General features: G+C 35.1%; 1 protein-coding gene across 1 annotated transcript in view; it reads left to right on the top strand.

The window, feature by feature from the left end:
* The window catches only part of LOC129944563 (neuropilin and tolloid-like protein 1), a 217,089-nt gene extending 206,119 nt beyond the window's left edge, over positions 1–10,970 (top strand). The window contains exons 12-13 of the mRNA XM_056054088.1: positions 9,357–9,596; positions 9,718–10,970. Of these exons, the coding sequence (XP_055910063.1) occupies positions 9,357–9,596; positions 9,718–10,306 (829 nt within the window). The 3' untranslated portion in view covers positions 10,307–10,970. The remainder of the gene's footprint in view (positions 1–9,356; positions 9,597–9,717) is intronic.
* The last annotated feature ends 4,394 nt before the right edge of the window (positions 10,971–15,364 follow it).

Below are 15,364 nucleotides of genomic sequence, written 5' to 3'. Positions count from 1 at the left end.
CAAAATATTACAATTTCCCAAAGGTAGCACAAATTTTAGTCATTTGTAAACTACGTGCGCAAATATAGTGGCCCAGTTAGTGTTCCTGCGGTTATTCTAAAGAGGTGTTCTTAAACCTTAACGTAAGCTTTTCCATTTATTCCACTCCACATGCCTCTTTCCGAGTGGATTTAAACAGTATTTATCCAGCTTGTCCTTAAGAACGGTTAATCTTTCTCGCCCTCTTACTATCGTCCGATTGCATTTACGTCCCCACTTTTCATAGTCATTTAAATTCTGATCAATTTGCAGCTTAAGATATATCTTGGAAAACGAAAGTTTATTAATGTTCGGCAGTATGGCAATAAGTCCACTGGTGATCTTTTACCGAACAGTGAAACAAATCCTCACATCAATTTGGAGAGAGAAAGATTATTGCACTTAATTTTTTTAAAGGGTTTTGAAAGAGTTTGGCATCAAGATCCCTTATCGAAAATGCGTGCGTTTTGGTATTGATGAATCTCTTCTTCGTTGGGATAAAAATCACCTTTTGGACCTTTCAACTCCAGTTGTATTGGACGAGTTCAAATGATATTCACAAAATTAAAGTTGGTGTGCCTCAGGGCTCCGTTTTATGTCCAACACTCTTAAATATTTTTATAAATGATCGTTTGTCTTAAACTTCAAACCTACTTAATTCTTTAGCTGAAGAAAGTACACTCAGGTTTTCACATCTTCGTTCTTCGGATGTGGACTACCAAGAGAGCGTATGATAAGCTTATTATTTTCTGCTCTGACAGCAGTTAAAAATGGGGAATTAAAATCCATGTAAAATTTAACACTTCGAAAACTCAATTCTATCTACAGTCGCAAAAGCGTAACCCTCTCACAATGCAACTTTCCATGGGTGGTACTTGCATCGAGGATACTAAACAGTTGTGGAGTGATCACATATTCGATATACCCAAAAATGCTGCTAGTTGTTTAGGCTTTCGCCCACGACGCAAGAAGTTTTGTACTACTTCTGATCTGGCTAAAAATTTACAAAGCTTTTATTTGTCCAAAACTTGTATAATTTTCATATTACGTGCTTGAATCTTTTGGACAAAATTGAAGAAAGAGCCCTATAGATAATGGGTAATCAATCTATCACTGAGATATTTGTAGAGACATTTGAACCCTGCCTCAAGGTATCATGCCTATCATTGTTCTATTTATATTTTCACAAAACAGTGCTTAAGTGAAATTGAAAGTTGCATATACCTGACCTCAAACGTAATACCCGTATTGCCTTCGTATAAATAGGAATGCTTATCAGTTTACCCTTTAGCTCGGACTAACTGTATTCATATTCCCTTATGTAAAACAAAGTTCTTTGCATTCCAAAAAATATTCGAAAGTTGTATGAAAAGTCATGTTTTGTTTGTAAACGGTGATTTTTTAAGAGCTTGAGAACTTTTTTTAAAAAAAAACGCATAAAATTTACAAAATCTCATCGATTCTTTATTTGAAACGTTAGATTGGTCCATGACATTTACTTTTTGAAGATAATTTCATTTAAATGTTGACCGCGGCTGCGTCTTAGGTGGTCCATTCGGAAAGTCCAATTTTGGGTAACTTTTTCGAGCATTTCGGCCGGAATAGCCCGAATTTCTTCGGAAATGTTGTCTTCCAAAGCTGGAATAGTTGCTGGCTTATTTGTGTAGACTTTAGACTTGACGTAACCCCACAAAAAATGGTCTAAAGGCGTCAAATCGCATGATCTTGGTGGCCAACTTACCGGCCCATTCCTTGAGATGAATTGTTCTCCGAAGTTTTCCCTCAAAATGGCCATAGAATCGCGAGCTGTGTGGCATGTAGCGCCATCTTGTTGAAACCACATGTCAACCAAGTTTAGTTCTTCCATTTTTGGCAACAAAAAGTTTGTTAGCATTAAACGATAGCGATCGCCATTCACCGTAACGTTGCGTCCAACAGCATCTTTGAAAAAATACGGTCCAATGATTCCACCAGCGTACAAAGCACACCAAACAGTGCATTTTTCGGGATGCATGGGCAGTTCTTGAACGGCTTCTGGCTGCTCTTCACTCCAAATGCGGCAATTTTGCTTATTTACGTAGCCATTCAACCAGAAATGAGCCTCATCGCTGAACAAAATTTGTCGAAAGCGGATTTTCTGCCAACTTTTCTAGGGCCCATTCACTGAAAATTCGACGTTGTGGCAGATCGTTCGGCTTCAGTTCTTGCACAAGCTGTATTTTATACGGTTTTACACCAAGATCTTTGCGTAAAATCTTCCATGTGGTCGAATAACACAAACCCAATTGCTGCGAACGGCGACGAATCGACATTTCACGGTCTTCAGCAACACTCTCAGAAACAGACGCAATATTCTCTTCTGTACGCACTGTACGCATTCGTGTGGTTGGTTTAATGTCCAATAAAGTAAACTAAGTGCGAAACTTGGTCACAATCGCATTAATTGTTTGCTCACTTGGTCGATTATGTAGACCATAAATCGGACGTAAAGCGCGAAACACATTTCGAACCGAACACTGATTTTGGTAATAAAATTTAATGATTTGCAAGCGTTGCTCGTTAGTAAGTCTATTCATGATGAAATGTCAAAGCATACTGAGCATCTTTCTTTTTGACACCATGTCTGAAATCCCGCGTGATCTGTCAAATACTAATGCATGAAAATCCTAAACTCCAAAAAATCACCCTATATTAAAATAATTCAAATATTTATCCCTTCAAAATTAATGTTTTTATAAAACTATTAGCGAAATAAGTGTGTTGCTTCAGAAAAAAAGAAGTCTTTTTTGCTGCATCATAGGTTCTTATGATTGTTAGTTTGGTTAGCAACATCTTTTTATATTTCAATACATTTTCTGATAAAATAAATTTTATTTTACATCGAAATTTTCTATACATTTATTTTCTTTTTTTATTTTCCGCAAATTTTCAAGTCACCGCACATTTGTTTCTAATTTCCAGCTAAATCTAATGGGGAAAATTCTCAAATTACAGCCCTTAATAATAATGGATCTTAAATTCATTATCCATTCAATCTCAAACTCCTTCTTGTTAAAAGCATAATTATATCAAGCCATAAAATATAAATCTAATAAAAAAAATAATTCAAGACATACAAAAGAAATTCAATAACATCGATGAAAAAATAAATACACTTTATTTCGAAACACTCAACTTGAGTATAAAAACATACATCCAATTGTGTCTATATCTAAGGTAAATAAAGGATCTACAACGAAATTCTGATGAAAATTTGATTTAACTTTCTTTCTTTATTACAAATTCCTTGAAATCCCTATCGCTTTATTTTCGTGGGTTTTATTTTAAAATTGATTGAAAAAGGTATATATTCATTTCATAAAGAGAGTACATAATATAGGTAGGATCATTTTAAACCGAAATACAAGTAAAACAAGAAAAAAACGAAAATATATCAACTCTTTTAACTCTTCAATCTTTTATCAAAAATTAATATAAATAATAAGAAAGTTTATTGAGATAAAAAGTCCCTGGCAGGATTCTTTAGTTCTTTGTTGTCATTTATCAATTTGAAAAATTCAAATTTTCTCTTTTGAAAAAAAAATCAGAGCTGAAAAACCCTTTCGATTTAATGTCAGCCCAAAAAACCACATTAATTCGTTAGTCCCCCTCAGCAATCAATTCAGATAATCGAGCAAAGCTTAAAGTTTTTATATAGCAACATAAATGTTGATAAGGATTATACAATGTTTCGTCATAAATCACTGAATCTATTGATTGACAGGATGAAAGGCGAAATGCCACCAACCATCACCAACACAAATGAATACTATTAAACTTACCTTATGGATGATGCTAGAATATGTCCTCTGTCCTGTCCACATTGAAACATATTGGATTTTGGGTGAAATACAAAAGGGATTATCGAAACCAAAAATAAAATGGATCTCTAGACCTTACGCAATAAAAAAAAATGATATGGAAAATGTCAATATAATATTTGCCAAATGAAAACAAAACAAAGGAAGACGAAAAAAAGATAGGAAGTGGCGGAAGAGACAAATTGCATAAAACCTTTTTCCTGAAAGGATCTGCTCTATATAGTATAATACGAGTGGTTACGTATAGATGATATTCCAGGAATAAAAAGGTCAGTCAATTTGAACCCTCTGTAATTTACCAGATAAAAGGAAGATTATACGGGTAGAGGGTTAATGAAAAAGGTCAAGTGCTTTGGAAATGCTTTAACAAATCAACCGGTACGTACATGATAAGAATCTAGGATTTCTATTTAAGGTATATAAAGGACCTAACATATAGATCAGTGATGAAATATTTGTATGTATATGTTTTTATAATTTGTGTGTTTACAAGAAACATATCCTTTTCTATTTGTAAAGGACTAAATTGTGGTGGGAAGAAGGATGAACAAAAAAATCAAATAAAGTAAAATGATTTAAAATGTGAAAATGTGTAGATGTATAGGTCTTCAATACTACTGATTATTTGATTGGTTTAAAGTTGTACCTATATCCATAAGTACTTTTGTAGGTTAGGTCTATAGCTATTGTTAAAAGATATTGGGCTGGGCGCATTCATACATTAATAAAATATATTGATTTGAAAGCAAAATGAGTTGTATGTAGGGTTATCAGAGTCTTTCATTAAGAACTTTTTAACTGTAAAGAGAGATGTCATTGAAATGATTTGTTTCAATTGATGCCAATGTCTATCAAATTTAGGATTTTTCAAATAGAGGTTACATTTTGAGAATAAACAAAAAAAAGGATCTTTAAGAGAAATTAAAAATTGGATACCTTTTTCATTGCAAAGAGTAAGGTTTCCTATTAATAATAGAAAGCTACATTTCAATGGGCTCTATGGCCTGGAAAACTTCAAGAATTTCAAAGTTTTCTTGTGTGAATGGTTAAACTTTTAATAATGGTGTAGTTTTTAATTATTAATTAAAAGCTGCCCAAAAATGCAAGTGTTCAAAATAAAACTACTTATTGGAGATCTAGGGATAGGCACCCAAAATTTCAATTTCCAATTTTGCATGACTTAAGCATGGTTTGTTTAGGTAAGCTTAGATTGAAGGAAGCCATACTACTTAAGCTAGTTTATTGGCCCATTGTGAGACCATATGAATATTGAGGCTGTCTTCTGAGCCCAATTAAACCATTTTGAGTTACTTACGAAATTTGAAAGACTGATTATGTAAATATGATAGAGATTGTTTAGATCTTTAAAGAAGAATTGTCTTGCGTTTTAGAGCTGATGCAGAGCTGCTGAAAGAGTCATTTGAGAATACGCTTTCCATTAGCTCACGGTTATAACAACGATTGAATTTAATGAGCTTATGATACGCTGCCGTTGGTAGTGCCCATTTGAGGAACATGGAAGAGACGAAAAATGAATACGAAAATCTGAGGTTACAATCATCAGCGAAACGATGTAGTGGATAAAAAGTTTTATACTAAAAACCATTTTTAAAAATAAGGAAAAGCGTCGGAGACAAAATAGAGCCCTGGGGTACACCAGCGTTTATTTTGTGGATATCAGATTTGAACTTGTCTCTGCTGACGAATCTTTTAGCGGAATAGTCGCTGAGTTCTGAGTTAAATATTCTGCTAGTGAGCATTAAATGAATTAACTCCTTAAGCGAACCCTCTGCATTCTCAGATGTAAGTATAGATTTCATCATCATTCAAAAGACAAGGCTGGAGAGAATACTGTCAATCAATCGAGGACATAAAGGACTCCGTAAGGCTCAGCAAAGTTTTATCGAAGGAACATTGTAATCCTTCATTTCTAAAAAAAACCAGATGGAACCTGGACAGACTCTCCAGCCGAATCTCTTGAGCTACTGATGAAAACGCACTTTCCGGGTTGCGAGAGTGATAACCCCGAACCGCTTGAAACCACAGAGCTAAACGTAGCTCATGTGAAGCAAGTCAATTTCGTATAACCAGAGAAAATATTTTGTGGGCCATTAATACTTTCTCTCCATATAAATCCACAGGCATGAATGGCATACTGCCAGTTGTGCTTCAAAAGTTGCATGATGCGGCAGCTCCATGGCTGGAACAAGTTTTCAAAGGATGTCTTCTTCTAAAACATGTGTTTACGTCTCGTGGAGACAGGTCAAAGTAGTTTTTATCCAGAAAGTGGGTAAGTGAGGTCACGAATCCGCGAAGGATTTGAGACCAATAACCTTAACATCTTTTGTGCTTAAAACCTTGGAGCGCATTCTTGATTATCATATTAGAGAATTCCTAGTTTGACGACCTCTCTAAAGCTCTCAGGTCCCAGCATGCTTATCTTAAGGGCAAATCTACGGAGACTGCCCTCCATGAGGTAGTGCGTACTGTAGAACAAACAATCCGTTATAAAGAATTTACTCTTGCCAACTTCCTAGACATAGAAGGTGCTTTTAACAACGTCCTTACAGAATCCATAGAAGAATCGCTCGTTAAGTTCGGTGTTAAAGACTTCATTCGAGAATGGATTATTTCCATGATCAGTGGTAGGAAGATTCGAGCCACTCTGGGCAATACAATCGCAACAAAACACGTGAGTAGGGGAACACCCAGGGTGGTGTCCTTTCAGCTCTTTTATGGCCTCTGGTCATGGATACAATTCTCGTTAAATTAGAGAGATGTGGAGTGAATGCGGTAGCCTATGCGGATGATTTGGTGCTATTGGTGTCAGGAAAGTACACCTCTGTGATTAGTGAAGTCACGGAGTCAGCTTTGAAGAAAGTTAGCAGCTAGGCCACGTGTTGTGGAGTTAACCAAAGTAAAACTGAACTTTTGCTCTTTAACACCAAAACTAAAGTACCGCCCTTCACTCTACCTCGACTCAACGGTCAAATCCTATCATTGTCTTCCAGTGCAAAATATTTGGGAGTTATACTCGACCCTAAACTAAACTGGAAACTAAATATTGAAGTACGGGTTAAGAAGGCCTGTGTTGCCTTCTACGCCTGCAGCAAAACTTTCTTCAAAAAGTGGGGTCTTCAGTCGAAGATAACATATGGTTCGATTGTGTGGTGGCCTGCTCTAAGCAAAGCCTATAATATTGATAAGCTAAAGAATGTTCAGAGAACAGCTTGCGTGGGCACCACAGGGGCCATGCGTACTTGCCCAACGGACTTCTTAAAAGTTTTTTTGGATCTTCTACCAATCGACCTTTTTATTAAATACATAGTTTCCTGCAGCGCTATTAGGCTGAAGGAATCAAACAGCTGGTTGTCAAAACCTTATGGTCACATCTACACAACGAAATTGATTCCCTCAGATATTATCTCGGTAGACACTGACTACTGCACTCCTACTTTGAACCTTAGTAAGGGTTTTAAGGTTATTTTTCCATCGAGAGAAGATTGGGAGGATGACATCGTGACTATTTTTCAGGCTGAACTGCTGGCAATTAGGGAGGCATGTAAGATACTTAAACAAAGCCCAAACCAAAACCCAAATGCGGCTATCTTCACAGACAGTCAGGCAGCTGTCAAAGCCAGGACTGTTGCGGTTTGTACCGGACATTGGCCTATAGAAGTTCTTGCAGAGAAGTTTGGTATCTCTTACAACACCTTTTGCCGTAGTTGTAGTGACCAAAGAGAAAGTGAAACGATAGTCCATTTCCTCTGCAAATGTCCTGCTTTGACATACACCAGAATGAAATGCTTTGGAAAAGCATTCTTTCACGAACTTGATGAGCTATCTGATACAAAGATTAGAGACCTAATGTTTTTTCTCAATGCGACAAAATGGCTCTAACATAATCACTATGAAGTTTCTCTATAAATCTGTCCCTTTCAATCACCGGTCAAACGAGTTTTTGGTATCCAAAAGGCGCTAATTGGATCTCAGGCTAGGTAGCCTTGAGATTGCCATTTCTACCTACCACAGATTTGATTACAGATGTGTCCACGTTGTTTAAAACAGCTTCGATGTCAAGGAAAGCAACCATATTATACTTTATAGGATGGAGGGAAGTTTTCTAATAATACTTGCTCTTAAATGGATATCAATTAATCGTTCAAACTCGATAATTTGGAAACTAAGCTTACTTTGGCCTTGGGCTTGTTCAAATCCTTGAGCTCTTTGGTACATAGAAATTACATCGTGATTGGTGTCCTGTCCATATGCTACATTTCAGACGAAGGTAATAAACGTATCTAGAGCGTCGTTCAAAAAATATGCACCAAATACGCCGATCCTTATCCGAAATTAATGCTCAAAAGTGACATTTTTGGGATAGAACTTATGTGGATTAGTTTCGTTGTTGATTTGAGAACTTTCTTGGCCAACGTATCCATTCCTCCAGAAATAGGTCATATCGCTAAACAATTTTTTTTTAACAAAACTTTTAGTGAATAATTGCACCACATAAGAGAATCTTGAACGGCTGCAGGTCCCAATCAATTTAATGATAAAAATTTGACATATTGTGGTCAACCTGTTTCAGTGATTGACGCGAAATGTACTGCTTCCACCTTTACCTTGTAGATTAGATAAGATAAATTTTTGTTGTTCGTCTTTAATAATTATTTTATTTATTTTTTTAGGACGAGCAATAAAAATCCTTGTATTTCTTGGCTTTCTCTCGAGGTAGGAACTTGGAACTTGGAACTTGGAACTTGCATTGGAACTATGAATAGTTCTCTAACAATACGGTAGTGATATTTAACCTTTTAACACCAAAGTGCAAGGATTAGAAATGAAAAAGAAGACGGTTTCATGGTTGTTACTTTAATAAAATTTAAAATTTCACATTTTGATCTAACTTATGTAATATTAGAAAGACTTACAAGAAAGAGATTAATCTTAGGGCTTTGGACCTAAGAATCTCATTATATTTTACTCGTAATACATACAACAAAATAGCAAACACTGAAAAACAAAACACAAATCGCTTGGTCTCAAGTACAAGTTGTTAAGTCGATGTTTGAAAAAAAAAAAAAGGATAATAATATTTTCCAGCACCATCTTCTATCTATCCAAGTTTAATAGGCTTCTTTATCTATTTATTGTATTAAAAAGAAAACAATGATTTTTTCACCTCGTTATATTTTTTGATTTCAAAAACTGCCCCTTTAAAAATATACATACCTACAACCTCAAGTATAAAGATATTGTTTCATCCCAAGACCTCTTAAATAAAAGCTAATGATCCAGACGGGGATTATCTGGTATAATACCAAGATTTATAGAATTTCAGTATACCTTATTAAGCAGGTTATACTTCTAGCTCCCTACTCTCTGTCTATTCGGATCCTTTTCATATTTTTTTGTTTGATTTTATAAATTTTGTGTTATAATGGTTTTTGTTTCATTTCATTTTATTTTTTGCAGACAAAAACACTCACAGACCTCGCTTCAAATCCTTGATGATGTTTCGCAACGCTATTACCGGGAGGCGGTACCCATTTCAGTACAGACTGGCAAAACCGATTTAAAGGACCACAGTATCCTCCGTCATCATCATGATATGGTTGTGCAAACGAGCCTTTGCGATGACTCATCTACTCCTGACCGTGGAATCATAACTGGTGTTGGCGGTGGTAACGTCTGTGATATGGGTTGTCAGACACGGTAGGTAATTTTTTGGGAAGACACACAAAAACCTAAATCTATTCCAATTTTGCTGCCAGAATCTGAATCTCTAATTTTGTTCTTGTTTTTTTCTTTTTCTTTTTGTTCACATTTTAATTAGAGAGTCGTTGTTTCAGCCACAACTGGCGAGGCAAAAATCGATAACTTCCTCATCGCCGAATCAGTCCACGGCAGCAGCTATCCGCTTTTCAACATTCGGCTACGATGTCCCACCGCCTCCCTCTCATGGGGGTGGCCAGAAATCCGGCACCTTATCCCGCCAGAGCTCAATAAACAATCACCCTGAGAGCATCGAACTGGAAGAACGGCTCCGAACCGCTTCGCATAATTCACAGCATCATTACAGTCACACCCACGGTCACATGTACAGCACCAGCTCTGGAGACCCTGCCCAGGCGCCTGCAATGCGTCCACCTCAAGAAATGTGCCACCATCATCATCAGCATCAACAGCACTTGCAGAAACATCAAATGCAGCAGTTGCAGCAGCAGCCTGTCTCGAATACCGGAACGATAGGCGGTCATCATCATTCGCACCAGGCGGCGCCACCTGGTGTTAAAACAGGGAGTAGTGTCGGCACTACCGGTGGCGGGGGAGGGGGCAAACACCATAAGCTCGATGAAACATCGAAGGTTTTCATTGACATCAGAAACTCAGCGCCGGATGTGATAATCATGACGTCCCATTGACAATTAAGGAAACGTCAACAGTTTTCTTGTGGCCATTGTAGATGTCGCTGTTTGGCAGATAAACTTGTTACTGACTCGTGTTCGATGAGAAGGACAACTATGACGATGATGACTACGACGACGACGAAAACGAGAACTAGGGTGTCTGCTACAACTACAGTGACATCGGCATTCGCATCGACAGCAACAGTGACAACAACGTTGACTGCTCGACTAAATGCATCAGTTGACCTCATCATCACATGGTGGTACAATAAGGTTGTGATGCTAATGCAAAGGGTCCCGCTTGTTTATTCATTATCAACAATGGCATGGACGGGAAGGATAAATTCAGCCTTACCTATAATATAGCAAAGTTCAAAATGGCATAACGTCACGACGACGACGACGATGACAAGGTATAAAGATTGGTGCTGTCAAGCCGACTACAACTACCTATCCTAAAATCCATTTTGCTTGTGATGTCACATTTTGTTGGGAATGGTAACCTATGAGCTTCTGACACCTGACACTTCTAACTTGGGATACTAATATCCAGGGTCGTTACTCGTTATATTATGGAAGCTAACAGTGTAAATACGTAATGTGTAAATTTACTTAGGCTATACTCGTATAGGTATATGTATGTATTATGCTAGGTCAATAAATTCGAGAGAGTACTTGATGCAAATGTAATTAATTATTTATAATGTGTGTGTGTGTCTGTGTGTGTGTGCTTGGGAGTGTGTTTGTTTATACAATACGTATGTAGGTGTTAATCATTAAAAGTTAATTCTGTCTGTATAGCTAATTATATTTGTATTCTCTTGACAATTATTTTAGATAGACATTTTATTGGTGCTTATTATGATTATAAAATATTGTTTATAGAAATATAGAAAAGCTTATAATATGAAATTACATTCAATTTCATTCGATGGTTTATTTTATTGCATAATATTTAATAGTGTTTTCTGTTTTATAGGGAAAAAACACATTGAAATTATTTATAATTATATTGTTTTTTTTTTTTATTTTTTAGGTTTTTGTAAGCTTTGTTATGTTTAGAATATTAATTGGAATATTAATGAGATGCAGTTTTTTTTAATTGATTGTTTTGTATTTAGATTACAATCCGAGATTAATTTTAATTTACTAATATTGCTAATGTTCGATAATGGAAACACATTTTATTTAAATTTTAAACTTTTATTGGTTATAAAAGTGTATAATATTGGTTTTGGAAATAAAGGAGCTTATGTCCTCTAATTTTTTTGAATATGTGAATTGCGTTCTATTTTTAAAACAGACACGATACAAAATTGTATTCTCTTTTTTGTTGAGCTCATAAACTCGACTTTATTAGAAAATTATTTAAAAAAGTTGTCTTAGTCTCTTCATTTTCTTCAATGGGAGGTTCTTAAGTTTATCTTAAATCATGATTTTTTTTATTATCAAATCCACCCAACAAGATACAACTTTTCTAATTTAAACAAACAACTAGGTTGTAAGTACTTACTTTGTCTTTTGCTTCAAGGAGCTTGATATTTTTAAAATTTTCTTATAAATAAAACGTTGTTGCGACAAAAATAAAATTGGGTTTTTTTCAAATTATTTCGAAACACAATAATTTTGTATGAAATTTATAAATCCGATTATAGTATTTAATAATACAAAATTGAAAATAATTTCAAAATTTGTAAGTTAACTAAATTTCTTTGTTTTGTTTTAAGAGTGAGCAAAATATTCTAACATCAAATATTTTTAAAAAATATGCTGTTGACGGTACCAACCACAACGCAAAATCAATGTTTTGTTTTCAAGATTTTGAATTTAAATTTGATTTCGATCAAAAATTTGTATGCAGAAGATCTTTATATGTATATACATTAGAAATTTGTAAAATTAGAAAATTTCTTTAATCATTTTTACAATATTTTGAAATTTCCTTTGATATTTGAAGGTATTTTTTCAAAACTCATATTTATCCAGACAAATTTTGTTAACGGAAAACAAATGTTTACCTTCAAATTTAAAGTTTTTGTAATATTTTTCATTAAAATCGTATCAGCCGAATTTAAAATGATGACTGGAGCTGGAGTGACGTTACAATGTCTCTAGTTTATTAAGATATAAAGGGTGGTTAAATTTTAAGGGCCGATGTTGATTTTGAATAAAAGAAAGATGTTTACCAAATTATAGGAATTTTTTCTATTACGGTGATATTAATATAGTTCAATTATGTGTGAAACAAAATATTAGCCAAAAGGCAGCCGTGACCTCGATGTCATGCTTCGACGATGATCCAAATTTTCGATGACGCTAAAGCATAATTGAAGTTCTATGCCGTTAATATGCCGAATTATCTCATATTTGAGCTCACCACCGGAAAATATAACACGTCCATTGACTTTTTCGGCATTGTTCGTTAGCAAACACCATTCTCTGTAGCTGATGATTTCCAAAGCCCATAAACCGCAACAAACAGTCAATCTTTGTTTGTGTATTGGTTTTTTGACAAACACTCTTTGGATTATCATTCGCCCAAATGTGGCAATTCTACCATTCCACTACTTTTCTATCTACCAAACTGAATCAAACCGAAGGTGGAGCAATTTACCCAACTGCATTATATCTAGTAAGATATGGCCCACCTATAACAAAACCCGTACAAACGATCTTCTATGCAGGCCAAGGCAAGACATAGCCAGGATTGTTGCGGTTTGTACCGGACATTGGCCTATAGGAGTTCATGCAGAGAAGTTGGGTATCTCTTACAACACCTTTTGCCGTAGCTGTAGTGACCAAAGAGAAAGTGAAACTATAATCCATTTCCTCTGCAAATGTCCTGCTTTGGCAAACACCAGAATGAAATGCTTTGGAAAAGCATTCTTTCAAGAACTTGATGAGCTATCTGAGACAAGAATTAGAGACCTAATCTTTTTTCTCAATGCGACAAAATGGCTCTAACATAATCGCTATGAAGCTTCTCTATCAATCTATCCCTTTCAATAAAAGTTCAAACGAGTTTTTGGTATCAAAACGGCGCACTACAGCGCTAATTGGAACTCAGGCTAGGTTGCCTTGAGATCGCCATTTCTACCTACCACTGCCTCACTGTAGATGATTTTCTTCTTAAATTGACTGTTGCTATTTCTTGCAACCATTCTGACCATTGACGACGACGCTTGAAATGAGGCTTTAGTTTTTGATTCAATTGCACCTTTTATAGATTGCAAATGCAAGTCCTTAAGCTTTAGGTTCATATAGCCTAAGAGGTGCGATTGTTGGACGCGATGACGAATTGCAGTGGAAAGCACTCCAGCCACAGTATCACGAACACCAGCAACATTTTCTGCAGTACGAGCTTTACAAGCATGCACTTATATTTTCACATCTCCTACAGACCCGTTTTGCTCAAATTTTTGAACGATTTTTTTGATTGTATGCACATTTGGACGATCAAATTGACCGAAAAAATCAAGAAGTGCAAAAATCATAATAAGCCTGAATAACTTTATGGACTTCCTCGATTGTGAATCTTAAAATGGTTAAAATTGAGTTTGCCTGAAATTGACCAATGTCAAATGGAATGCAGACAAAACTAAGGTGTGGTCGGTCAGCCAGTTAAATTTAAACACTCTTTATGTCTTTATTTTTAATATTGGAAAACATTTCAACTTATTTAATTTTGTACAAAAATATTGTTGTTAAAAAAAGATTGACACTCCTGAGTCTGCGCTCAAATAGGGCAATTTTTAGAGTCGGCTCTGAACCTTAAATATTTAGGTCTTTTTTTATAGAAATAAAGTTGGTAGCTTTCAGGTTTTTTTCAGCTTAAAGAACCAATTGGCTTTGGCTAGGCTATACATTTTTAATACAACAGAATTTTGGAGTGCCATTCAGTCAATCAATTAGTTTTGGATTTCCATTCTTATTGTCATTTCTCAAACTAAAGATTAGATTAGATTAAATTGTTTATTTCGATAATAAAATTACATTAATTTAAAGCTAAGAATATAAGGACATGGCGTTGTTGCCGTCTGCCTGATAGACATTTCAGTTAAAAATAGTTTAACATTATTTTTTTTTTGTTTTGCTTTTAGTATAAGAAATAAAAACTGTATTTTTTAGTGATTAACAATTTTCAAATATAACAGATGAATAATTTATTAACTTAAATATGTATAAAAAGATGATAAATAATGATTTTATACTCTTTAAAGATATGTAGGTACACAATTTTGACATGATTTAAAACACAACAAATTTGAGTTAAAATAGCTCTATTTTTTTGATTTTGCATTCTCATTGATTCGAGACTTAAAACATCAATTTTACCGTGATTTGAAACACAAAATCGTTTAAATAAAATTTTCCGTTCTTGAAAACAATTTTAGTAGATGAAAACAGCTTCAATTTTGCCGTGATTTGAAACACAAAAAATATTAAATTCTCAATTGTCATAACTGAATACATGACCGCTCAAAAGCTACTTCTATAAGCTAAAGCATGTTTGCAAAATTTGAACAGATTCGTCCAACAACTTAGCCCGTTAAGAATGTCAATAAGTTGGTCCGTAGACAAAATATAGCTGTCGTATTTCTTGTAATATTGGACAAACTGCTATGAAATGATTTATATCCTCCACGTCTCTTCTAATGCAGAGAGTGCAAATTTGTGAGAGGTCCGATCTATGGGGGACAAAGTTGAAATTAAGGATCTCGACTCTAGCTTTAAAAATTGTGCCGATAGCATCCGAAGTCATTTCTTTACGAAAATAGGTTGAAGTTGATGGTTTAAGCTCTTGAATATGTCTCTGCTTGCCGATGAGGATGCGCTTTGCAGGTGTTCTAAATAAAGTTTTTTATCAATTTTAGCTTTTAAAACCACGAACATATTTAGCCATTCCTCTACATTATTTTCTTCATTTTTACGGAGCAGTCTTATCAAGATCGTCTTATGAAGCCTATTTTCTCTTTTCATAACCTTAGCTATTTAGCTATCGTCGGAGTGCCGTTTGCAGATTCTGAATATTTATACCGGTGCTATTCCCGATTCGACATGTATTGCGTACGT

This window comes from Eupeodes corollae, chromosome 2 (genome assembly GCF_945859685.1).
Source record: "Eupeodes corollae chromosome 2, idEupCoro1.1, whole genome shotgun sequence".
NCBI lineage: Eukaryota > Metazoa > Arthropoda > Insecta > Diptera > Syrphidae > Eupeodes > Eupeodes corollae.
This window is presented reverse-complemented; position numbering and strand designations above follow the sequence as displayed.